The sequence below is a fragment of the Petaurus breviceps genome, unplaced genomic scaffold, assembly GCF_028583685.1.
Source record: "Petaurus breviceps papuanus isolate PSGF00001 unplaced genomic scaffold, PetGlider_PUasm1.0 178, whole genome shotgun sequence".
Classification (NCBI taxonomy): domain Eukaryota; kingdom Metazoa; phylum Chordata; class Mammalia; order Diprotodontia; family Petauridae; genus Petaurus; species Petaurus breviceps.
The window spans coordinates 31,197,152-31,224,544 of NW_027185777.1; the positions used below are offsets into that span (position 1 = coordinate 31,197,152).

The window sequence follows — 27,393 nt, forward strand, 5'->3', positions numbered from 1 at the left end:
CAAGATTTTTGATTATAGCAACCTATATCTATTAGACATTACAACTTCTTCAGGATAGGGAAGTTCATTCTCTTCATTTGTATTCTCATTGCCTGACCTAGTTATCATTCAGTCATGTCCAACTTTTCGTGACTCTATCTGGGGTTTTCTTGGCAAAGATACTGGAGTGGTTTGCCATTGCCTTCTCCGGCTCATTTTACAGATGAGGAAACTGAGGCAGACAGGGTTATTTGATTGGCCCAGGGTCACAGAGCTAGTGTCTGAGGCCAGATTTGAACTCAGGAAGTTGAATCTTCCTAATTCCAAGACCAGCCCTCTCTTTACCATGCCACCTGCCTAATCTATAGGTGTTTAATAAACATTTGTTGATTGATAAAGCTAAACTTTAAATTTAAAAATGGCTCTTCTCCTTTTGGATTCTGGATTCTGTCATTTCTTTGTTAAGTATGAGACATGCTATTGCTCTGGCTAAATGTTATTTTTTGAAATTTGGTTTTATTTTCAGGAATGGACCGGTTCTTATATGGCCTTTCACATGAGATGAAGCAGGCACACAGAGAACAACTCTTTGGTGTTAGTCATGAAGAACTTATTAATGTTAGCAATAAGTGAGTATGTTTTTTAAAATTATTCTGCATGTGATTTCCTTTCAGATAAAAAACTATTGGTTCCATTCAGTGAAAATAAGAATTTAAAACAGTTTTCATTACATGAATGATATTTTTGTTAAAATAATGGTTAGAGTTGCCTCTCTTAAACACTTGCATGGGTGAGTACTAAGAGATTGCATCTCTTTTTATTTCAGGTACCTCAGAATTGGGCAGAGCACGCGAGGATTAGCAATACTCGGACCAGATAACACGAACATTGATAAAGACCCATCATGGGTAATAAGATAATTAGTTACAAAAAAGTCTCAGAGCTAAATTGGATGTATATTAAGTAGGTTCTTTAATTATTACCCATAACCTAAAATTACTCTAATGGGTCAGAATCATTAATAACTTTTGTGCAAAATTTTTATCATGTACACTGTCTCATATTCAGAACTTAATTATATCAGAGGACACTGAGGACAAAAACTCTTGTCAATCATGAAGGAACAATAGTGATTGTGTAATATAATGGCCTAATTGAAAGGATTATAACTAACTTTAAAAATGTATAAACTATATATTTTTTTAACTTCAAGAGCAGTGTTTTTATTTCACTCTCTAGGTCCTCAATTGGTATGTCAACTTTAAACAGCTGTCACTTTTAGAAATAAAAACAGGAATCTGACCCAGATGTGCATTGGTTATCTATTTTCAGCACTGTTTTGATGAGAATGAGAGTAAACTAAAATACAGCATCTCATTTGTTTCACCCAGGGCTAATTAACCAGTAGATTTGTTTCCTTTTCTCCCTCAATCTGCTCCCTTCATATCCAAATATTGAGTTAAAGTGAGTGGCTTCTAGAAAAGGTGGAGAGCTGACTTAGATGAGTCTCTATTTGATTATCTTCTTTGGATATCTTTATAATATTCTTCAGGCATTTTTATGGAAATAGAAGTTAACTGCTGCTTCTTGTGTTAATAAAATCAAAATAAATAAGATGCATAGTGTTACAAAGGAAATAAATTATATGGTAGTTAACAAGATATTTAAACAAACCCCTTTGTTTGTGGAATGAGTGGAGTCTTCTAAAACCTTCTTTTACTCTCTACAAAATGCTAAACCTCTCCACTCCACTGTTATTTTGAAGGAATAGCAGCAGAGTATTGAAGGAGTTTAGGGATCCTTCTCTTTTCTCCACCCTCCTCTGAGGAATACTGAGCTAACCTTAGGAATAACGAGCACAAATAAAAGCTTACTATCAGTGCCTATGTCAACAAATCAGTTGCAATAGTAGACCTTTAGTTTGGATAATTTTCTACCCTGATAGGCAATGGTGGGCAAAGTTCTCATAAAATTAATTTATTTTCATCTTTCCCTACCTGTTCTTATCTCATTCTCCTGGCACTGCTAAGAGTCATATCAGTTTAGAGTTGTCATTAAAAAGCATCTACTCCATCTCTCATAAGTGAAAAAACTGGGCCAAACTTTAAGTGGTTAAGTCACTTGCCCCAAATCATGCAACTTGGAAAATAACTACAACCAAGATCTCCTAATTCCCACTTTCATATACTTTCTCCTTTTCCCCATTGTGTACTTTTCCTTTTCTTTGTCTTCCTTAACTGATCATAATCTAGGCCTCAAATAAATTTTATTTGTTTAGTAAAATTTTGTGTTCCCTCTTGATTTAAGGGAGGTTTTCTTTTTGGAGGGGAGGGGCAAGAGGACTCGTTGTTGCCTTTTCACAGGCCTTTGATTAAAATAAAAAGGTTCCTTTTTCTCCATACTTCAAGGCTGCTACGCCATAGGCTGATTTTTCCCCTACTCTACAATGTTCTCCTAAGTCAGGACTTAAACACTTCCCATCTGTGAACCACTCAAAATTGTGACCAACAATTTCTCTCTGAGAGCAAGAAAAATCCCAACTTTTTTTTTTTTTCAAATGTTACATATCCAACCTGAGTATTGTCTGGCAATTGATAAAAACATGGAACATAGCAAATTTTCAGTTATTCTTTGAAGTGACTGTACTTATAACCATAGATTCAGTATTAACTTTTTTTTTATTGTCTTCTGAGAAGTGATAATACTGTAGATTTGTAGCTAAGTGATTTTTCACTCATGTAACCAAGCCTGTTTGAGGTTTTTTAAGCTTATTTTTTACAAACATAAAATTATGATCGTAATATTAAATTTTAATTCCACTTTATATACACACCATTAGCTTGAAACAAAACACATCTACATATTCTAGCTAGAAATAACAGTTTTGATACAAAGTACATAAGAGATTTACTCCATAGTATATTCATTATTTTGCATTTGAATTATTTATTTGTAAGGATCATTAGGTAAGCAGTAAATGAGTGATATTGATAATTGGTACTTTGTAGTTAGTGATTGGAGTATTTAATATCTAACACAATACAGAAAAAAATGGCAACCTATTCCTTATTTTGCATAAAGTGCTGATACAATAACTTAAGTGTTACAAAAAACAGCAGTGACCAAAAAATTCTAAAGCATCATTACAGACACACAATGTGACTCTACATGACTATATGTTGAGAGTTAACTGTCAGTTTGCAAGCTGCAGCCAGGTACATGTTCAAACAGACCTGAATCAGAAACATCATAACTGATTTTGTACTTGGCCAAAATTTTCATCAAAGGTCGTAGTTTCAACCACCATTGTTCTTTGGGAATTCTGTGCCTGTTGGGGTAAGGGAAGAAAGCAGTTTACACCATTTCTAATCCTATATTCTATCAGATTATGATTTTTCTCTGCCTCATGGAAGATAAATATTTTCTTTGTGACACAGACATTCAAATTAAAGGGGAGCAAATTTTCTGGAAACAGTTCATTTACGGGCCATTTAGCAATTCTTTTATCTCTCTGGAAATCATGCTCCATAAAAAAATGTTATATGTATTTAATTTTGAGCTTTAATTTCTTAACCTGGGTGGCATATTTTGTCAAATTTGGTCAGACTGGATCCATCAGTACAGATGGTAAAACTGTTCACATTTTGTAATTCTGTGAAAGGCTTCAATTCTTTCTATAAATCTCTTTCAAGGGATTTCCCAAGCACATTGACGTTCCCTGGTGATTCTCATGGGTAGTATAGCTCTTCTCTTCTTATCTAAACGAATGACTAGAAAATGTGAAACTTAATCATGTCTTAACATCCCTGTTAGTAATCTAATGCATGTTGCACCCACCATGCTTTTTCCATTACCTTTCACATGCTGAAATTTGATTCTGACATTATGGTGTTCAAAAGCCCACATAGTATAACCAGGAGACTAAGATGAGCCTTTGAGCACTAAATAGCCTGCGAGTAGCAAAAGCACAGTGCAGCTTTCCACTGTCCTGCTTCATTGTCCATCTTTGGTTAGCAGACTGCATGTTTTCCTGGTCTCAGTTCATTTGTCACAAAATCATACACAAACAGCAGATCATCAACACTTAAAGGGAATCTCCCTTTTATTACTGAATTTTGAATTTAACTCTCAAGCCTTATTTAATGTTGCTAGTCAGTGGATCATTAAGCAGTTCTTTGTGGTTGTATCACAGAATCTCATATGATTTTAATATTCCATGTAGGAGATACCTTACACCTGGATTTTATGGAAATTTTGAAATCAGCAGAGAGGGATCTTATGTCCTTTCAGTCATTTAAAAATTATAAAATCTAACTTATGTTTTCATCAGAATACTCTCATGAGTTACTTGCTTTATAGTAAATAAAAAAAAAAAACTTAAAATCTAATTCTTCTCCCCATTCCTTTGCAATGTCTCAGATCTGGAAAATCAATGCCTGTATGTTTTAAAATTGTTAGTTTTACTACAGACTTCTTCTTTATGTGTTTGGTCAAGTCTAATTGTTTTTCCTGATTACAACTTCTTAAGGGCCACTACAACTTCTTCACATCAGGTACTGGGTGGCAAAAAAATCAAATGTGGGGGCACTATCATTGCTGATAAAACTAGATCACCATAGTGAGGCCAGTAGTTGACCCATTTCATATCTTGTTTCTTGTCTTAGATGTTCTCAGGATGACCTGGTTTAGCTGGATCTCATGCCAAATTGACTTCAGACTCATTTAACCCTCAGTCCAATCACACAAATATTTGAGTGTATGGTGCTAGAAATGGAAAGAAAAAATGAAAAAGAATCTGCTGCCCTCAAGGAGAGCACAAGTATGAAGCTCCTATAAAGGCTACAGAGTTTGGGAAGTCTCTCTTCTTTCCTGATCCAGAACCATATTTATAACCCTGTGCCCACCTTTGCAATGAAGTCAGTATATAAAGTCTATGACGACTTAGTTTTGAGGATCTTGTCAAGTTCTTCACCTTTTTAAGAGATGTTCAGATGACACCTTAATTACAATCGTAACACAAGGTGACCAAGTGCCCTACACAGTAATGTTTCTAGTTGTTTTGGGAGTGCATGATGAAACTAATTCTGATACTCCCTTATTTTGCCTACCTTAGGAGAATCCATGAACTCTCATTCACCTACAACTTGTATGTCTTCTGATTTTAGTTACTTATACCAAGAAACTCATACAAATGGTGGCTCATTATTCTTGTACTGTACCATTGGATAAAGACCATTAGACTATTTATAAATGTTAATTTAAGAACTACATGATTCTTAAACCTGTTCTCTTCTTTGAACCTCTGAGATCACACAAAAAACTGTCATTTAAGACTCTTCATACCTTGGCTTCTCCTACCTTTCCATACTTCATATGCCTTACTCCCTTCTGTAGACTCTTGTAGTCCACCTACCCTGTCCTCTTTGCAGTTTTCTTGAAAACATCACCATCTCCCAACTCTGCAACTTTGTATTGGCTGTCTCATGCTTTCTTCAACACTCAGTTCAAATCCTACGTTCTGCAGGAGGCCTTTACAGATTCCTAAAGCTTCTAGCGCTTTTCCCCTCAGTTTATCTAGATAGATAACAATAACTAGCATTTATACAGTTTGAAATGCTATCTAACTTGATTTTTTTCTAAATATATCTTTTATTCAGGTAATTATTTCCAGGTAGTCTCTCTCAGTAGACAAATTTTTGCTTTTGTGTCTGCAACAGACGTTTAATTTATTAGTTTGTTAATTATTTGTTGACTGCCGTTTGATTTTTTCCTGTTACTATGGAAATCTATAGGTCACTTGCCAAACCATTCATTACCTACTGGCCAAATTTATGGTGATAAGGCTTCTCTGTACTTAGCAGAGGTATTCCTTGAATAACAAGCATGGTCTACTTGAAACTATACTTAATCTTTCTAGGTTTGTTTAACTTCCACTTAGCTTGGCATAGCTTTTGAAACTGTGATAATACATTGCCTTGGGACAACCTTAGTGGAGGTTATTTACTTACACAAAATCTGTCTGATCCTTTAGTTGAGCCACAGGTTGGAAAAGAAGAGTCCGTGTGCGCATTCCTAGCAGACAAACTGAATCATCACTGTTGGCAAATACTTTTCCTATAAAAGGAACAAAACAAGTGTGTAAAAATAACTCATTATAATATTGATTCAGTAGGCAATGAGACCTCAAAAGTGTGGTGGGATATAAAAAGGAGATCTTTAGGCTTGGGTTATGCTGGTAAGTTCAAGCTATCTGGCATAGGAATTATTGATGATAACAAAAGACATATATCCTTCTGACTCTCATTAGGGTCCTTCTACCTTCTCCAATTGCTACAGTGTTAGGGAGAAATAGTTATATTCTTGTCGGTTTACTACCTTGTAGCTCTCAGAGCAAAGAAGAAAAAAAGGCTTGGTGAGACTGTTTAAGAAACCTGTCTTTTTTTTTTTATCTTTTTGGAGGGAGGAAGGCTAGGTAATTGGGGTTAAGTGACTTGCCCAAGGTAACACAACTAGTGTCACATGTCTGAGGTCAAATTTGAACTCGGGTCCTGCTGACTCCACGGCTGGTGTTTTACTCACTGCACCACTAGCTGCCCTAAGAAACCTGTCGTTCTTGTCTGATGCTCCTTACTCTTGAGAAGTAATTCTTGGAGGGGAGAGAGGCCTTGTCATATTGGCTACAATTTTCCCCTAGGTAGGAAGAGATATCTGAATTGAGTGGTATGAATCCTTTCTATTTCAAAAGTTCCCTAATTAGTGTGCATTCTGATGATTTTTTAATTTCTGGAGGACTGCGACCCCCACCCCTGTATTTCCTATCAGAGAAAGATGCCTATTTTTTAAAGTTGAAGACTCAGCCTTTTATATGTTTCTTGGAATTGAGTTGTATTTTTTTCTCCCTTCCTCTGCAAAATGTTCAGTTTTATCAAAATTGAGCTATGACATAGCTTTTAAATCTAAATAATGTGAGGAAGAGGATGAGGGAGAGCATGATAAAAGGAAGGTCTGAGTGGGGGAAGGGGTAATCAGAATGCAGGCCACTTTGGGATCGGGGGGAGAGATGGGAAGAAAATTTGGAACTCAAAATCTTATGGAAATGAATGAACACTAAATAAATTAAAATTTTAAATCTAGATAATCTGTCATTTAAGATGTAAAAAGCAACAACAATGGCAGCAGAATTGATTGGAATGGTTAAAAAAAAAGGCTTAATTTGAGAAAATTTCCTGTTAGTACCAGTGAAAACATCAAATTCAAGTTATACATTCAGACCTTGTGAGAAAAGCTTCATCTTTGCAAAATGAAAATGTGATTTTATATAAGTATGATATGCTTATTAATGTGAGATTCAGCAGGAATGGAAAAGTATATGGGAAGGATATTTACATAGGAAGGTCATGAGGCAATATCTGGGGAAAATGTCTAGAGCCATTCCTCTACCTGTCAGGTATTTACTATTTAGATTTGTATCACTTTGAATCTTAAAAAAAAAATTGTAGACTTTTCCTCTACCCAGTTTACACATTGAGTACTTAGAAATAGAGGAATCCTCATACCACTGCCTTCTCCCATGTATATAGTAGGAAGGTATGTCAGTCACTTCCATTGGCAATTTGAAGTTCTACATCTAGAAAGATGGTGAAGAACTGTGGATTAGAAGAATGCTGTTTGCTTATAAAGGTTGAAAATCCTTTTATGAGCAAAATTTTTTAAGGTAGATTTGCAAGCTCAACAAGTAAAGACTTAATTGGAAATATGGATTTCTTTAAGTGAAATCAATGCATGAAAATCATTTAGTCATTAATTATTTACTTTGTAAAAGGATGATTTTAAGAATACAATGCCAATAGTGCATTTGAAATGTATCTTTTTTATAAAAGTAAAATTTACTTGTATAAAACAAAGCACATCAGCATTTAGGAGCTGTTGTATAAGTGGGTATGAGAATCTCTGCACTGTTGAGCATTGAATAGAAAAATAAGGGTTTTAAATTGCAGCAAGAGGTATTTTGGTAAGATAGGAGTATGAAGTTTCTTATGATGAATGTCATAAAAGCCTAAAATGAGTCAATCGATAAATATTATAGAACCTCCTATGGAGAAATATAGAGGAGGTTTGTGTTGAAGGACCTGTTTAGAAGCAGGGGAATGGACTAGACATTATCTTCCAGTCCTGTCATTTTATTATTATTATTTATGTGCAGAGAAATGTAACGAAGGATTGCAAATCAAGAGACTTAAAAACAGCAAAATAAAACAGCTTAAAGAAAACAAATGTTACCTTCTTCTGTATTCCATGAGGCCACCAGAGAAATAAAACAGAAATGATAATTTTAACTATGATTAATGCATATAGAATTAAATGTATGCAGAGTAGTATCTATGTTAACAAGGGAAAAAATGAAGGGATATTAAAAAATACTACTAAAGTTACTTGAAACAGACATTCTCCTCAATAAAACAACAAACCAGTAAAACATAAGTATCAATATTCATGATTAAAATTATACCACATAGGTTGTCAATGTGAAATGAAACCATTCAAGTAGCAGGCATTCTATAAATCTATTTAATAGAGAGTTAGCAACTTGCTTCTCAACCATTAAAAGAGTACTAACATACCTTTTCGATAGCTTTCCTTCAGTTTAAATGAAATCCATTGAATAGCTTTGGCAGAAATTTTTGTTCCAAAGTTTCTATCAAATGGAGAAGGTGCTCCACCCTATTGGAGTTCAAAGTGACATGGATTTTAGGCTTTCTCCTCATTAAAGAATGATATGCTATTTTAATTAGAGAATTTTTTTGTAAGTGCTTTTCCTTGAAAGAGCTCAAATTTATAAAAAGTTTACTTATCTATGTTTTTTGAGAGTGAGATGACAGGTCATATGAAAGAAAAAAACAGCATTGACAGATAAACATTGGAACACCTAGTATGAACAAGACATGCTAGCTAAAGAGCAGGAACTAGCACAGACTGTGCCTGGTTACTTTTGTCTTTTCAATCAATTGTACCCTGTATGTGCACTTCTTATTTCTCTCATTAGAATATATATTGCATATGTACATACACATATATAATATACATAATATGAGTTAAGAAATAATACTTAATAAATGTTTGTTGATTTAACAGGCTTTCCAGATTGTTTCCCTAAAATCCTGGCTCTCTGTTTCTTTTTATGCCCCAGAACTACATAAATATACCTCCACATTTTGACAGTCTTGCCACACTTTGGGAGATTCTTGTGAAATTATTGGGAAAATTAGCTAGTGATTCCTCATACTTTCTCAAAAAAGAGATCATAAAATTTTATAGGGATTTTATACTATGGAAGCTTTAAGTCCACAAGGTAAAATAACTTATGAACTTAACCTGAGGTTTTAGAAAATAAATGATTTTGATATTAACTATAACGAACCTACATGGTTTTTAAAATAGTTGTTATATAGGAATCATTCATGTTACATTCCAGTTTAAATTACTTAAACTTAATTGTCTGAAATAATACCCTTTTATTTAAAATTTATTTTCATTTTTGCTTTTTGGAGGGCAATTGGGGTTAAGTGATTTGCCCAAAGTCACATGGCTAGTAAGTGTGTCAAGTATCTGAGGCCGGATTTGAACTCGGGTTCTCCTGACTCCAGGGCCAGTACTCTATTCACTGCACCACCTAACGGCCCCAACAATACCCTTCTTAAAGAAGACATGTATCAGTTTATTTTCCACTTAAATAATGGGAATTGATGTTATTGTTCCCAATGCAGTTTGATGCTTGATATACATGTTTAGGAAGAAATGCAAACAAAAAATATTTAGGGTAGTAACTTATCTCTTCCCATACCAAAGAGTTCAAATGAATGAATTCCAAGTATACTTGAGGTAAAAAAAGCCAACTATCCATGTGCTTTAGTTGTAAGATACAGAAAATATTTCAGACCTAGTTTTAAGATACAGAAAATATTTCAGACCTAGTTTTATTTATTATTTTGGATATTTATTTTTGATAGGTAAAAAATGGCATAAATCTGAAGAAAAAAAAAACAAACATCAGACTAGATGCTTTTAAGTCTGAGAAAGAACCACTTTGCTTAAATTATCTGGATAATTACCTAAACCCTGTTTTGCAAAGTTATAAGATTTGTTATCAACAAACAAATCCAAGGTATTGTAGTCATCTTACCTGTTGCATGTGACCCAAGACATTCTTTCTGCAATCAAATACTCCTTTTCCTTCCTCAGAATAGAGTTGATAAATGAAATCAGTGGTATAATTTTCATTACAGTTCTCATTTCTAAAATAAATGGAAAACAGTCCAGCTGGTTTACCAGATACTAAGATTTAAAGTATCTCTACAATTTACTGCTCATCTCTAGAGGATAGTTCCTCAAAGTATAGTCCAGGGACTCCTAGGGACCTGGCAAAGGTTCCTGCTCTTCCCTATCACCCAGTTCATCACTTGTTTTTCTTTGACTTTGCCATATGCTTCCAAATTCTGAGAAAACATTTTTGGATCAATTACTGTAACTATGAGAAAAAAGAAAAATTAAGTCACCCTAATAAAGTTCTTATCTAAAAAATTACCTATGCAGTGACAAATTATATGCAAATGAACAGCTGCTTTGCTATCATGTTGCACACTTTTAGATATAATCTCCAAAAGTCACAATGAAGAATAAAAAATTCAAGGAGTTGCAGAACTAAAAAGGACTTTACCGCAATAAATCTGATTTCATCAATGTGCATATACTGCACAAGGATGTATACTGCAACCTATCCTGGACAACCGTCCTTTTAAGTTTCCCAAAATAGGGACTTTCCTTCTTTTCTCAATGTGAGGATATCAGTGGATCAAGCAGTCGCATATATCCCCTTGACATGTTACCAGCCCATCTTTTTCAATCATAGCTTTCTGTGACGATATTATTTAGGTTTTCCATATACCTGCCCAGCATATTCTGGACAACAGATGCCTGTCATCAGTCAACAAATATTTATTGAGAGCCTTGGTTTTTCTGTGAGAGTAGTTAGACCAGTATTTTGAGTGACTATATATATATATATATATACACACAAAGCCTTAACAATGTTAAAGGTTCTTATGTTAGCAAAACAATGTCTTCTATAAATGAGACCATAGATAGGACCTCTTCATCTATAGAAAATGCCCCTTCAACTTGGGTGGGACTATGTGCTGGATGGATCTCCATGAGAATGGCATACACCATTGGTTTCCATATGCCCCCCAGTTGCATGCCACAATGCCTACAGGTAATTAAACAAGGTTATTAGTTATCTTTCAAGAAATTTTTTGGTTCACAGATGGGACACACCTCTTTTGAGGAGCTTTAAATAAACTGTTTGGCTTTATTGAATAATTTTTCTTTTTTTTCTAGTCAATAAGCAGTAAGCATTGTAATATTTTGTATTCTCAACTTTTTAGTCGATTGTGAGATGGCAAAAGATAGTGTTTACTATGGAAAATTTGCAAAAACTGTCCTGTTCCCTTCTCATACCCATGGGAAACATAAATACCATGATGCATGTGCAGATTATTATCAACTTTTAAGCAGATGAGAAAGATATGGGTTGGTAGTCACTGTTTTTCTCTTGATCACCTTTTTGAAGTTAGTAATGGCTAAGTAGTTTTTCTCCTGCTCCCCCACACCCACTCACTCTGTGCCTCTCAGAAACCTTGAAAATCAGTGCTTTCAAAATTATGTCACTTCAGCACAAATGTCCTCTTTGTTACTTGGTCTAGTCTAGCCATGTTGCCTATCTCATATAACTTCAGAGATACTTCTTCTATAAGCACATGTAGGACTATGATGTTAGCATGCAAAACTGATGCCTCATGTGTTCTTGATAAAATGTATGTTAATATCACTGCAGATCTTTTCCATTTTTCATTCTGTTGTCCTTCTGGCTTCAACTTTAAATATCCTTAGATGATTTTATATAGTTGTCTTTCCCTAAGAGTTTTCTTTATGCTATTTGTTTTGTGAAGCAATACTGTTGAAACATTTTACAGGTGAAGTATAATATGAAAAGAGTTGCTCTTCACTCCCATATTGCTCTGCTTCACAATTAGATTTGTTGTTGACTGTCATTTTTTTTTTTAAAGCAATTGGGGTTAAGTAACTTGCCCAAGGTTACATGGCCAGTTTTTTTGTGTGGGTGTTAAGTGTCTAAGGCCAGAACCCGGGTCCTCCTGACTCCAGGGCCAGTGCTCTACTTACTGCGCCAGCTAGCCGCCCCTGCTGTGGTGTTTTTAATGCTATTTTGTTCTTGTGGATATGGGAAATGGTTAGTACTTTTGTATAAAAGTATAACCCTGCCTTATTGCCCTTTTTTGTCAGGAAATGATCCTGAGCCAACGCTGTTCTCAAAACCTTTCCAGCATGGTAGAACCTACCAAGGCCTATATTCTGCTGGAGTAGCATTCATAAACCCAACATCACTTGTACATACAATGATGAAGCAATGAAATAGGACTTAGTGAAGGCTAGATCTTAGGTGATCAAACTCTATCCAACCACTGGCATTTTACAAGTTATTTTTCAAAGAGCTTAAAGCCCAAATCTCTAGAAATAACCTTTGAGTACCTGAGCACCAGTCCTCGTTGTATGCTAGTCTTCATTTTCTCTGTCAAATGTTCCACGTTAGCCTAGAAGGGGGAAAAAATAACCTCTCATAAGTATCTGGTTAATGTACCATCAAGTAAATAATTACTTAATTTCTATAGTCCAAGTCAGTGCTAGAAGAAGAAAACTGATGTAACACTTGAATTTACTTAATAATCTGTAACTTAAAACATTCTTATTCATTTGTCATTCATCTTCCTGTCTTTCTACATCAAAATATTATTTTGGAACTCTCAGAGTGCACGGAATATCAGTACTGGCACTCACTATACTGTTCCATTTGTAACTGCCTGCTACATGATTTCTGATAGGGCCAAATGTTATCTTAAAAACAGTTCATACATTTCATGAATTAATGCCTCCAATCCTGAAATCTTATCCCTCATTTGCCATAGGTTTTTTACCTTGATTTTAGATGAGTAATGGGTGTTATCATCCTCAAGTCTGGAGCTAAATCATAGCTCAGACTAGCTGGATAGGACGTGGGAGCAATCTACTCCAAGTCTCTTATAAAACAGATGAGGAATTGGGAGCTTCCAGGGGGATAAATGACCTCCTCGAAGTAACAAATTGGGAGAATAAGAAGCAGAATTTGAATACACATCCTTTGATTCCACATCTAGAATTCTTTCCATTGTTCCACAAATATGATTAGTTTTTTTTTTTAATCAGGAAGCAGTCAGCCAGTACCTTGTATTAAAGTAACACATGTGACCATGGTATAAGTATTTGCTTTATACAACTAGAATAAAACAGTAATTTTAAAGTTTGCCCATTTTCTTCTATTCATTTTTTCTTCCCCACCTATTTCTATTTTAACAAAATAAAATCATAAAACTACCTTGTTTCACTTATGCATGAGACTTCTAAATGATTTTTTTATGCAAGTGTCTTCATATTATTAGTTTAATAAGTAAATAAAAATATCTTCTTAAAGACTTTTGGCTGTAAGGGGAAGGATTCTATAATTTGAGAAATCATTTTCTTCAGATTAAAACATGAGTTTGTATATATCCATGTATGTTCTAAACATTTAATTCTATGTTCATAAGGATTTAAAAATGGAGATTAGTCTATCTGTTATGATGGTTCTCAAGTCAATAGTTTAATAATGTGCATGTAATCGGAAATATTTTTTTTTCTTTTACAGAGTCCTGTAAAATAAATAGCCTGATTATCAGAGGAAAGCTAAAAATTCAAGCTTTAGTTTCAGAGTTGGTGAGTAAATTCATCTTTCAAGTACCTAACTGGAGAATCAGAAGTACAAACTATACAACTATATTCCCTCTGTCTATTATAAAGTCAAGAATTTGAACTATAGAATACATTCCCTGTAACCTATTTTTCCCCCACTGCCAATTTGATACTATATTTGGTTTAATAAAGACCAAGGGTGAACAGATTTCTGTGATATTAATGCTACTGAAACTGAATTCATTGTCTATTAAATGTAAATTAAATTAAATGTATTAAATGTGTAAGGCTTTGGGGGCACATGAATCATTATACTATTACTTATATACTACTCAAGTTGCAGTTTAGAAGAGAGAGGGTGGAAAGTGGAATATGAACAAGACTATACTATATATCTAACTCATGACCATAGAACAGAGTTTTATTATGACATTGCAAAATTCATTTTGGGTTGTCCCTGCCTCCTGGGCTCTTTTTATTTCCCAAATAGAGTCTCACTTCCTCTAATTCTATTATCCTTTTATTCCTCTGTAGTAAAGTAAAAAAGTTACCTGATGGGTATGATCTGGTTCTTGCTATGTAATTAAAGATTAAGCCGGTAGGGAGACTCTGTAAGATCCAGTGGTAGATATTTAGAGACCAACCTTGTCCTGATCTTGATAAGACCCCTTCCTTTTCTTATGGGTCTGTGGGTGGAAGGAAATCCTTGTGTGGAGGATTCAGAGTGAACCACCAGAGGGCGCTTTATGACTTTATATGACTTTACTATAACAGAAGGGTATGGACTTGGAGAATTACATATTGTTATAGACGAGATTTTTCAATGGAGATAGACTAAGGGCTCTCAGGTTTTTTTCCAGAAGCGAGTAGATCCTGAAAAGCTTTACTTATTCCTCATCACCTCCCCTTATCTCCGCCAATACTACACACACATACATGAAATAAAAGAAGTCCATGTCGCTTAAAACTGCTACATACCTGTAGTTCTCGGATGTCAAACTGTTCTTCAAAAATATATGCTATATCAGCTCCAGCAGAAAGGCCACCCATGCTGGCCAGATATCCACAGTAGCCACCCATTGTCTCGATGATGAAGACCCGCCTCTTGGTTCCACTAGCTGATTGCTTGATTCGATCACAGGTCTGTTCATAAGATGAGGTGTTAATTAGGGTTTCTGAATGAGTTACTCCTTTACATTGAGTAATTATGTGTAGCAATAGCCACCTTGTTAGCATTTTGAACTTTTAAAATTGTTTTAATATTTCATGCTCTTCAAAACTAATAGTTCTGCTTGCCCACTGATGGGCACAAGTTCTTCTTCCTAGAAATTCCTTACCTTCCCTACAGCTTTTTACAATTTCTTTACAATTACCTGAGCCTGCAGTTTATGAGAATTACCAGTATAAAAAAGAGGAGTTAGCATCAGGGTTAGTATTTGTAGGCAGTTGGGGCTACTCCTATTGCTTACAGCAAAATGTTGAATATTAAAGTTCTGGTCACCTATTCTGTGGCATGGCTTACTTTGTTATTTTCATTTCTTCATTTGTACATGTACAAATCACATATATATGTATATATATATAAAATTTTAAATTCAGTATGTTCTCAGAGCTCTGGTAGTTCTGAATCTATTTCTGGAATGTTTGACCATGAATACTTTTATCACAGCTAGCAATTAGTTGTGCCAGTTAATCTCAGTGTGTTAGCTTTATATTTAATAACCATAAAAAGAAAGTCTTCCAGACTTTCAGTAATCCAGTTCCATGATGAAGCATACATTCTCCCTTCCCTATCTTCCATGAGAATTTGTGTTCAAGTTAATACTTTGGTATGAATCTTTTTCCCCCTCATAACCTAGTTCAGTTTTTATTGTACTATACTATACTTAATGCAGAATGTTAATAAGGAGAATTAGTCAATCATTTTCTACCTCTTTTGTGTAAGGAATTGCTGAGGACAAAGGGAAAGGAACCAGGTACCAAAGGGCAATATTTTCAATTGGGGATTCCACCTGAGTAGGCCAAATGATATTGGAAGATAGTATTCATTAGCATAAAAGCTTTGCTTTTGGTTTCCTGGACTCTGGGTGAAGTTAAGAAAATAAAGGGGCAGCTAGGTATCATGGTGGATAGAGCACCAGTTCTGAAATCAGGAGGGCCTAAGTTCAAATTTTACTTCAGACACTTGACACTTACTAGTTGTGTGACCTTGACCAAGTCATTTAACCCCAGTTGCCTAGCCATGTAAACTTACACACTCAATTGGATATAAAAATCTATCTTATCCTACAGAAAAGTAGGAGAGGAAGGGGTTGGGGTAATAGAAGGGAAGGAAGAATGGGCAGAGGGGTAGTCAGAAGCAAAACATTCTTGAGGAGGAAGAGAATAGAATAAATGGGGGGTGGGGGGAAAGGATGGAGAGAAATAAATACAGTTAGCAATACTGTGAAAAAAATTTTGAAACAAGTTTCTCTGATAAAGGCCTCATTTCTCAGTCATATAGGAGAACCTAATCAATGATCAAAAGATATGATCAGTATTCAGATGAAGTAATCAATACTGTCTGAAGCCATATGAAAAAATGCTCTAACTCATGATTGATTGGAGAAATGCAAAATTAAATCAATTCTGAGGTACTAACTCATACCTATTAGATTGACGAATAAGACAGAAAATATCATGTTGGAGGGGATGTGCGAAAAATGAGACACTAATGCACTGTTGGTGGATTTGTGAACTGATCCAACCATTCAGCAGAGCAATTTGGAACTACACCCAAAAGGCTATAAAACCATGCATACCCTTTGACCTAGCAATGCTGCTAGATATACTAGGTCTGTATCCCAAAAGAGATTAAAAAAAGAAAAAGATCTATATGTACAAAAATGTTTATAGCAGCTCTTTTCGGGGTGGGGGAAGAATGAGAAATTGAGGGGATGCCCATCAATTGGGGAACGGCTAAACAAGTTGTGTTATGTGATTGTGAAGGAATAACTGTTGTACTGAAATGAGCAAGATGCTCTCAAAAAAACCTGGAAAGACTTGCATGGGCTGATGCAAAGTGAAATGTACTGTGTACATATTTACAGCAGTATTCTAAGGTGATCAGCTATGAATGACTTGGCTATTCTCAGAAATACAATGATTCAAGACAGTTTTAAAGTATTTATGATGAAAAATACTTTCAGTCCCCAGAGAAATAATTTATGGTGTCTGAATACAGATTATTGAAGCATACTTTTAAAAGTTTTTTTTGTATACATTTTATTTCACAATATGACTCCTATAGAAATGTTTTGCATGACTACATGTATGTAACCTATATCAAATTGCTTGCCTTCTCAATGAGGGGTTGGGGTGGGGAGGGAGGAAGAGAATTTCGGACTTAAAGTTTTAAAAACAAATGTTAAAAATTGTTTCTATATGTAAGTAGGGGGAAATAAAATACTAAATATACACAAATAAATGAATGACATGTAAACTAATGTTAGGTTTTGATTTAGCTCACTGAGTCTGACCTCAGTTTAAAAGGAAAAAAAGAAACAACCTGATTTATGAGATCCACAGGGTTAGAAATAAATTATATATTCACTCACATCTGCAACATATAATGGGAAATGCACATTATTTCTAACCAACATTATACTGAGTCCACATAAAAGGGCTTCTGCCAAAAATCAGCATAACTACTATCCACATAAGGATTATCTGTGTGGTATACCTTGGGAGCTATTAGTTAATGTGGCATTTGGGCATCCTGGCAAAAGAGTGACCCCTTACTACACAGCTGGAAGACTATGACCCCCAGACCACACAATGCTGTGGCAAAAGTAGAACACAGTCCTCATGGCCAAGTTGTGATTCATCTTACAGTTGAAGCCATGGTTCCATGCCATGAATCTAATTACTGTGCCTAGGCCATGTCCTCTACCTAGTAGGGCTTATGATCACACCAGTGTATTTCTTCACCTGTACAAATGATTAACAAATGACTATAAAACAAATAAACACATAGAAACCACCATGAGCGAAATTATATAGTTAAGAGCCAAAGAATCTTAGAGTTAGAGAAACTAAGGCCTATTTAATCCAAATTTCTCATTTTATAGATGAAACTGAGGCCTAGAGAAAGTGAGCTACACAAAGGCACACACAGTAGCTAAAGGCAGAACTGCACTAAGCTGGCTGACTCTTAGCTTGGTGCTCTATCATACTACTAAAGTATTATAACATTCTTCCAAAATATTTGTGCAAAACTGTCCATCTAAGATGCCTTCTCAGATTTCTCATAACAAACTGACCAGATTAGAATAAAACTTCATTGAACTAAGCAGGCTTAGTTGCCAGAGAGTATAGTGTAGGATATACATAGCCAGATGCTGGAAGGATAATTTGCCCTTTCTTTTCCATGACTTTCAAGCCTTTTCAACAAATATTTATTGTTAAATATCATCAGGAGCTAAGTTTTGAGTTTGGACAAACACAACCTATCTGTTGAACTAGATGTTGTCCAATGGCCTTTCTGGCTCTATGTGCTTCTGTATATAGTCCTGTAACCTCCAAAACCCACAACCAAATTGGGCTAAAAGCCTGAAAGACGGGATAACAACTAACCATCCAGTACTAGGGGAGTTCTCAACAGGGCTTACAATATTTATAGAAAATGCAAAGTAGAATAATCTCCTGAGGAAGTACACTGGTCCTTCTGACTGAACCAAAAGAAACTAAATTGAGAAAATCTTTGAAAATCAACATCCTTTTTGAGTTTTGCACAGGGAGCATATTATTGATACAATTTCTTGCTTCCAATTACCCTTCTCCTTGTACATGGGGTATACGCCACTGGTAGAAAAAGTCTTCAGAACTATTCACAATGATTGCCACATTAGTGCGCTCTATAAAACAAGGCCATTGTACTAATGTCATTCAGACTCAGTAAATGGCTAGCTGTGGTCTCAAAATCCAGATTGGGGGTGGAGACACCAAGTACATCTATTTGTCACTATCTATGTTCCATATATAGTGTGTCTATGTACTGAAGGTCAGAGAAATGGATTGTTGATAAACTGCTCACCCAAGGTAAGGAGGAGTGAGCTCATCAGAATGACTGAAATGTGCCAAGTGATGGCTTAATTAACTCCCAGTAGGTGGGTATTCTCAAAGTTTTTTCTAATTTAGCTACCATATCTAATCTAATGGACTTAGAGCTTTTTTCTGCAATAAAATGAACTTGCTTTAGTTATTAGATCCATGACCTTCCTGTGAGGAACCACTCATCTATTCCACTTGGTTTTGTTTTGTTCCCCAGCCCTCAAGGAAAACCAGCTGGTTTTTTTTTTTCAAGAAAAAAACATCAGATATTCTTACACAATTTGTGGATAAATATTGCCCTCCCTTTGCTTAAGTAACACAGAAGTGTTCATTCCCATGTCTATGTCTGACTTATTATGTATGCTTAATACAAGACTAAAAACTCCTCTTGAAAAAGCGTTCCTGACCTAGCTAGATATGGCATGACACTAGGTACTGGAGAAGGAGGGAGAAAAGAACAGCAGATTTAGTTTGCTAAAGTCCATAAATATTTAATATTTATCTTTTGGTCTCAAGGAGTAGCCTTGACAAATTAAGATGGCGTGGCTAATGTGAGAATTTGTTTTGCTGAACTATGAACATATGTACTGAAGGTATTTGCTTGTCTTTCAACAAAACTGTGGGGGAGGGGAGATAATGGAAGAGGGATTCATTTTTTTTTTTAAATCTGTTACCTGAAAAAAATCAACAAACAAAAAAATTTTTTTAAGAAAAATTAAGGCTCTAAGACTTCTTAACTGGTTATTCTTATTATAGTAATAACAAATTGACAAGAACACAGAAATGGTCTTCTCTTACCTCCACAATAGCATTCAGGCTAGTGTCACTACCAAGGCTCATATCTGTGCCTGGTACATTGTTGCTAATAGTAGCAGGCAAAATGCACATAGGGATGCAAAATTCCTTATACCGGGGACGTGCCTCAGCTAGCTGTATACAACTCTCATAACCCTGGAGTAGCAGTACAAATATCATTAGCAATCCACACCATGCATTCCATACTTATCAGTTACTAAGTGGTTATATGGTGGTTCCTTGCACGTGAGGAAGAGGACTGGCTTTTTCTGGTGGCAAATACATTTGTCTCATGCAGTTCATAGGAGCAAAATGAAATCTGAAAAGAATATGGAGCGGGGCAGTGAAATCTACAACAATGCACTGAGGTGTCACATTGGCACAATCCTTTTCTGAAAAGCAGGAGGTTAGTGAGAATTGGCAAATCTGAGATGGAAGCATGAGTGACAGAAGAGTTAGTGCAGCTATTCTAGGAGGTTAAATTGGTAATGTGATTCTATATTGGACTTTTTTAAAGGAAGAAAATCAGATTGAACCTTCTAATAAAAGTTAGCAGAGCTAAAATTTAACAAAAATTAAAAGCAATAAAATACCATTCTTCTTGTTGCTTCAGGATAAAGCAAATTCTTATCAATACCAAACAATAACCCATCAACAACACTGCAAAGAGGCCAAGAAGAATGGGATAGATTGCCTCAGACCTCAGGCATCATAGACACACGTGAAAAGTTAGCCACATTCCTAATTCCATCATTGCCCAAAAGTAAATGATTTAAAACATACATTTACCAAGCATGCCAGTATACTTTAGACCAATTAATTGTTTATATGCTCTTCTTTCTCCCTGGGATGATTTCCATGGTTACTTCTTTGAAGCTGTCCAGGAGAAGCTTTCTCCTTCCTTGTAAGAATTCTCTTATTTCTACCTCTCGATAATTTACATCCCTTGCCTGGGTAACTAGCCTATATGAATTTGGGTGGCTTTGTTGTCCAGTTGTTTCAGTCATGTCTAACTCTTGATGACCCCATTTAGGGTTTTCTTGGCAAAAGGTAGTAGAGTGGCTTGCCATTTCCTTCCTCGGTTCATTTGACAGATGAGGAAATGAAGGAAATAGGGTTAAATGACTTGCCCAGGGTCACACAGCTAAAGTGTCTGAGGCAAGATTTGAACTCAGGAAGATGAGTCCACCTAGAGACTCCAGGCCCAGCACTCTATCTACTGTGCCACCTAGCTGCCCCAGGTTTGCATGAATCCAATTATTCACCTTAAAACCCTAACATACTTTAAGTTTTGCTGTCAAAGGGACCTAAATGGAATTATCTACTATTGTGACTTTTTGGTTAGCACCTCAAGAATTTCTGATTAACATTCAAATAGAGAATTAATAAAGAATATTTAGCCAATTAGATCCACTTATGTTAACATTAGGGATAATTCCTTCATTGAGATTTGGCTTGAGTCACTATAAAATCTTTTATAGACAAGGTTATGGATAAGTAGTCTTTTCTCACCACCACCAGCATCAGCACCAGGGAGAAATTAATGGATATGACCTACCGTCAGTTTGAGATCTTCTTCCACGAAAGGATTGATACTTTTCTTTACTGACTGCTGTCCCTGCATGTTATCCCATGATTGCATTCACTTAAACCAATTTAATATGAAATGAGGTATATTTGGGGTGGGTTTTTTGGGCTTCCTGTGATTTCCTAGTATGAAAAATGAACTAGTATTACAAAACTAGTACTGGATAAACTATTATTACTTTCCAGAGGATATATAATTTATTTTCCAAGAAACTAAGCCAGCGTTCTCTTACTTCACTACAGAACCATCCAGCAAATTTAGGTCAGCTTGAATGGACCCTTTGTTTCATAGGTTACCATGGCCAAAGAATTCATTACAAGTAGCCAGCCTATTGCTGATGAGCCTCTTCGTATGTATCTACATAGGTTGGTCCTCAGAAAGTAGATACAGTCTGTTTCCTGGAGCATACTCAGAAGTAGCATGGCTTTCCGAGATCACTTTCATACCATAATGGTATCAGGCTAGAACCCTACGGAACCTTCCAGTGCCTTTTTCATTAGTGTAAGGGTGAGTGTCCTTCCCTATCACTCAAGATGCTGGAGTGACATGAGGAAGGAAACCACGCCTTTGAACAGACTGCTTTTTGAAAAGGGTCCAATTGTGACTTCATCAAACAAGCAAAAACAGGAGCCTGCTTAGGCTTGTCAAGCCTGTCATTTGTAGTCCCTGAAATGAAAATTAAATTTGTTTTTATCAACCCTTGGAAGCCACTAGTAATTTTTTATATTGTTACACATTCCACTCCCCCTTGACTCCCATGAGACTCCTGGAAAAAGGAAAATTTTCAAACAGCATAGCATGCTCAAGGAATGAAATAGTGGTGGGTGGGTGAGCACAGGTCACTTAAAGCTTATGGTAACTTCTATAAAAAGGACAAGCTTTGCCATAAGTTGGTTGTACTGCCAATACCAACCGAAAATGTTTTCAACATGTCTAAGGAAACCCAAATGTTCTTCATTTATGTATACTACAGAAGAGATCCAGTTTAACAAAGAAATAATTTCAGGTCTGAAATGGTTATGGGTACTAGCTAAGGTTTCAATGATACTCAATAGCAGCATCTAATATATTTCAGTGTATTGGTGCTGTATACTAAGGCAAAATAATGTATTTGATGAAACAAAAATGTTTCTATTATGGACTTCATACAGTTGTTAGAACTTCCTAAATAATCTTTCTCAAATATTACAAGACAGATACTTGTAAAAACTGTAAAAAAGGCCATCTGTGCCTTTATGACACACATACTGGGAAATCTATTTTCCATAGAAACATCTATGAGAGATACTTATAGTTGGAAGATGGGTAAAATTGTTGACAAATAAAAAACTGACTTGTAGGGGCGGCCAGGTGGCACAGTGAGTAAGAGCACTGGCCCCAGAGTCAGGATGACCTGGGATTGAATCTGGGCTCTGATACTTAGCACCACACCCAGAAATAACTGGCCGTGTAACTTTGAGCAAGTTACTTAACCCCAATTGCTTTAAAAAAAAAAATTGACTTAAACACAAATAGCAGATTAAAGTTTGTTCCAAGACCTCAACATTTTTAATATTCTATGACTGTTTATTCCTAGTGGGTACCAGTTTGTGCCAGAAAACCAATTAGGGAGCATCAGAGGGAGGAAGATAGATTCTGAAAGACAGATGGTTTATCAATGATGGATTTTGGAAGGCCCTGGCTGACCGCCTTCCAGCAGCAAATGCCCACTGATAATAGTAGCAAAGTAGCAAAAAAAAAAAAAAAAATCCTTAGGACTACAAAAGTACTACATCAAACAGAAGGCTCCTCTTGCTGCACCACACTTAGTAATCTTATTCCTCACAGCAGCTACTAATGGGAGCAGACTCTATCCTGTAAGTGAAGACTCCAGCCCAATTTTATACTTGTTAAATGAGCCATAATAAAATAAATATTGCTAATCTAAAAGCAGTCAAATGACCTGGATTCAGGGAGAGATTAGGTCATCTCTTCACATTCTAGAGACACATCCCAATTCCTGTAAAGTGAAGACTCTGGCCCAATTCAATACTCCTTAGATGAGCTTTAATAAATTAAATATTGCTTATCTAAAAACAGACAAATGGTTTGGGTGCAGGGAGAGACTAGGTCATCTCTTAATCTAGAGACACATGCTTCTGGGCTTATTGATTTTTCAAATGAATATAACAGCAGCTAACATAGGACTCTTATTTAAATGAGATCATCAAAATGTGTACAAGTAGAAAATATTTCCTTTATGACAGATTGACCTAGATATTGAAATGATGCAATTACTAAGCCAATATAATTCCTTGGAGCCCAAGGTTTCTGGGCAACCAGAAACCAGAGGTAAAATTACCTACCATATGATTTGTACCTACTACTCAATTCCATTACTTCCTCAAAAGATGAAATTCTCAAACATGAAAACATCCCCTAGCCCTAGGTAGTTGAAAATAATGTAAAACTGATTTTTAAGAAGTCTAATCAGAAAAGCAAGCTGTACATAAGATACCTACAGTTTCACCTATAGTCTTCTCTTTTCTAATATGTGTGTGTGTGTGTGTGTGTGTGTGTGTGTGTGTGTGTGTGTGTGTGTGTATATAAACTCCCATTCTATTTGGTATTAAGTTCAAAAGAAGAAAAACTAATTAACTTTCACTTAACTCTATGAAATAAAAGCATGTACTGCCATTCCCAGGTTACAAACAAGGAAACTACAAGGGATAAAACAGTATAGTAAAGATAGAACCAGAAGTTCTCTGGGAATTTCCAACTTACAGTGTTATGCATTATTTTGCAGCTGGGGACACTGCCTTTTGTTGTGACTCAATCCTGAGTTTCTTTCTTAGAAAATAACTGCCTTTCATAGGTATTACACTCAGCTCCTAACAGATTGAAGTTAAAAGTCAAAATCAGGGTGGACTTCCAGAGACAGAGCCAAGGTAGAAAAGCATTCAGCCAAGCTCTCCCAATATTCCCCTCAAAACAACTTTAAAATAATGCCTCAAAATGAATTCTGGAGTGGCAGAGTCAACAATTGGTCATAATGAGACATTCTTCCAGCCCCAAACAATATGAGGGAAGAGAGAGAAATCTGTGATATGGGTTGTAATGGGAATGTAAATTTTTAAGATCTTCCCTGCCCCTAGGCTAAAGTGTACCTGGAGCCTGGGGTGGGAGGCTTGTTTTTCAGTAGATACTTTTTGATTGGGCAGTGAGTCAATAAGGTTGTTACATTCTCTGAGCCAGGAGAAGGCTGTATAAGCCGTGATGTATAGCTTTGTTTTGGGGCTCACTTTGAGAAGTGTTCTGTGATTTGATCAGATGAAACTCTGGGAAGCCATTGTCCAGAGCCCCCCGGCTTTGAAAAACCCAGATGTTGATTTGGTATGGATATATAATGGTGGGACAGTTTGGAAAGCTGTCTACTTGATCTGTTTCTCTGTCTTGATAATTCTGTCTGTATATTCTGAAGTTCAGGGTGCTGACCTTTTTCCCCTGAACTAGGTAAATGATACATATTTGACTGATTAAAGTAAGCTTGTTAACCCCTTTTGAGTTGCTTTCCTTTATCAAAGCAGATCCAAGAACCTGTGTTGGCAAACACCCTGGGGCTGCTGGGGTGCTTGCTGCTACACGGGTGCAGGCTGGCCCAGAGCCCACATGGTTGAAACACCAGTGGTGGGACTAAGTGGTAGAGACAGAAATAGCAGCAGCTTTGGGAGCTCTCAAAGCAGAGAGGGTAAGGGGGCCTGGCAGCTAGACAGAAGGAGATTAGAAGGTACCTGTACTAGCAATAGATGCAGGACTAGACATTGTTCGGCAGCTCTATTGCCTATATCCACTTCTGGGTCATAGTTCAAGGGCAGAGAGGAACAAAAGGGAGTAAAAACACTGAAAGGCAATATCACTTCCAGGATCAAGTGAGAATGAATCCTTCCTGGGGAAAGTGCCAGAGTGCAGAACAAGATAGCAGTGACCATACCTCTTCTCAGATCATATCACTCCGGAAGTTCTGAAAACAGCAGTATGAAAAAGCCTGACACTTGAGACAGGGCCTTCCCCCTCACCCCTAGCTAGGAACACAGCACGACATTAATATAAAATTCCAGATCAAGAAATACTGTGGAAAAACGAACAACAAAATAACAACATAAAGAACCTGACTATAAAAAGATAGTATCGTGATAGGGAAGGTCAAGACACAAACTCAGAAGAGGACAAAGAAATCAAAACAAACTACAAGCAAAACCTCAAAGAAAAATGTGAATTGGACACAAGCCCAACAAGAACTCTTAGAAGACCTAAAAAATTATTTCCAAAATAAAATTAGAATTGTAGAGGAAAAATTAGGTAAAGAAATAAAAGCAGGGGCAGCTAGATGGCACAATGAATAGAGCACCAGCCCTGGAGTCAGGAGTTCAAATCTGGCCTCAGACACTTAACACAAAAACTAGACTTGTGACCTTGGGGCAAGTCACTTAACCCCAAAGGCTCCTCCAAAAAGCAAAAAGAAATGAAAGCAAAGGAAGAAAATTATAAAAAGACAACCCTTCAGTAAAAGAGGCACAAAATTGTTTTGTTTTTTAAATGAAGAATAACACCTTGAAAAAACAAAATTGTCTAATAAAGGTACAAAAATTCACTGATAAAATTAACTCCTTTTGCTTTATTTTTATTTTGTATTTTGTTTACATTTTCTTTTGCCACATGACTAATATGCAAATATTTTTGGCATGACCTTGCATGTATAATAGAAATCAAAGTGCTTACCTTCTCAAGGAGGGGAGAGGAATGGGAGAGAATTTGGAATTCAAAATTTTTAAAAGATGATAGTTGAAAATTATTTTAATTGGAATTGGAAAATATTTAACAAAATCAATGAAAAATATTTTTTAAAAGCCCAAATAACATTAGTCCCTCTGGAAAACAAGGCAGAATACAGGAGAACCACATCTTATCTGCATGTAAAAGCCACTTCAACTTCCATACCCCAAGACATCCCTGAACACAATGACTATACTTCAAAAACTTTACTTGAAAACAAAAAGTCTGAATTTTGAAAAGAAACTTTTGATTATAGCAGAAGCAGTAAAAGTTTATAGATAGAGAATACTGTTTGCCATTTCTTAAAAGTATTAGAATGTAACCAGTTAAAAAGCCATCTTTAAATGTAAAAGTTACTTCAAGGTTCCCATGATTAACTCCATGCCCCCCCCCCAAAAAAAAACAGCTAAAACCTGCCCTAGCAAATAGTAGGCACTTAATAAATGCTTTTAATTAGTTGACTGATCTTATTTTTAGCATCACGGTGTCTCAATTCCTATTGCCATCCATAGCAGTGTTTCCTGTCACAGAGGTACTGAAAAAGATTGGTAAACAGGAGTTTAAATACCATCCATCATTAACATTTGACTACAAGTTTAGGCATAAAGACTATACTCCTACTGTCTCCAAAATGGAATAAGATTCTCCCAAGGGTAAGGAGTGAGATTTCCATTCAGAGGAGCTTAGTGTAACAGAGGACTAAAAAAGGAGATAGGTTCAGTAGGGAAAAGAAGAAGATTCTACATCTCCAATGTAAATTGGCTTCTTAGTCACTTTCTTGGTAATACCAGTTTACTTCCTCTTTACTACAATAACTAAAATGTGCTCTTGCCTAAGCCACTATTGATCCAAGATTGAGACAAAGACATTTTAGTAGTTGCTGTAGAATGTCTACGCTGAGCTGGTAAAATCTTCTTGCCTGGTCTCCTTTATGAGGAATGCTTGAGGTTAGAGATTTAGTCTAGAGCTAAAGTTTTAAGTTTTGTAGTTTTGGGTTTGTTCTTGGCCCATCCCCCTCACCTCCCACTTCTGTGCAAAAGCTAACTGGCCAAGCACAGATATAAAACATGAGCCACAAGGACCATGGATAGATTTAAGGGTGTGTGTATGTGTGTATGTGTGTGTGGGGGGGGGGGGGGGGGGAGAGACATGTCTGTGAACTTACAAGTATCACCAAACTGCCAAAGGAGTCCATGACACAAATAAAGTCAACACCATTATATAAGCTATTGTTCTGTTACTAACATTCAACTTTAAAGATCATCAAATCTCACTTCCTTTATATATTTTTT

General features: G+C 36.0%; 2 protein-coding genes across 3 annotated transcripts in view; one reads left to right on the top strand and one right to left on the bottom strand.

Moving 5' to 3' along the window:
- PITRM1 (pitrilysin metallopeptidase 1) overlaps nt 1-1,281 on the top strand; it is a 42,380-nt gene extending 41,099 nt beyond the window's left edge. Inside the window, exons 26-27 of the mRNA XM_069086532.1 lie at nt 506-608; nt 806-1,281. Coding sequence (XP_068942633.1) covers nt 506-608; nt 806-899 — 197 coding nt within the window. The 3' untranslated portion in view covers nt 900-1,281. The remainder of the gene's footprint in view (nt 1-505; nt 609-805) is intronic.
- Nucleotides 1,282-2,638: 1,357 nt separating this feature from the next.
- Nucleotides 2,639-27,393, bottom strand: part of PFKP (phosphofructokinase, platelet) — a 90,241-nt gene continuing 65,486 nt past the window's right edge. The window contains exons 17-23 of one of the 2 annotated variants that reach the window (XM_069086534.1): nt 19,705-19,857; nt 14,794-14,958; nt 12,583-12,644; nt 10,160-10,271; nt 8,601-8,700; nt 5,988-6,093; nt 2,639-3,307 (exon numbers count right to left, since the gene is read on the bottom strand). In XM_069086534.1, coding sequence (XP_068942635.1) covers nt 3,166-3,307; nt 5,988-6,093; nt 8,601-8,700; nt 10,160-10,271; nt 12,583-12,644; nt 14,794-14,958; nt 19,705-19,857 — 840 coding nt within the window. In that variant the 3' untranslated portion in view covers nt 2,639-3,165. The remainder of the gene's footprint in view (nt 3,308-5,987; nt 6,094-8,600; nt 8,701-10,159; nt 10,272-12,582; nt 12,645-14,793; nt 14,959-19,704; nt 19,858-27,393) is intronic. The other variant, XM_069086533.1, reaches the window with a different exon arrangement.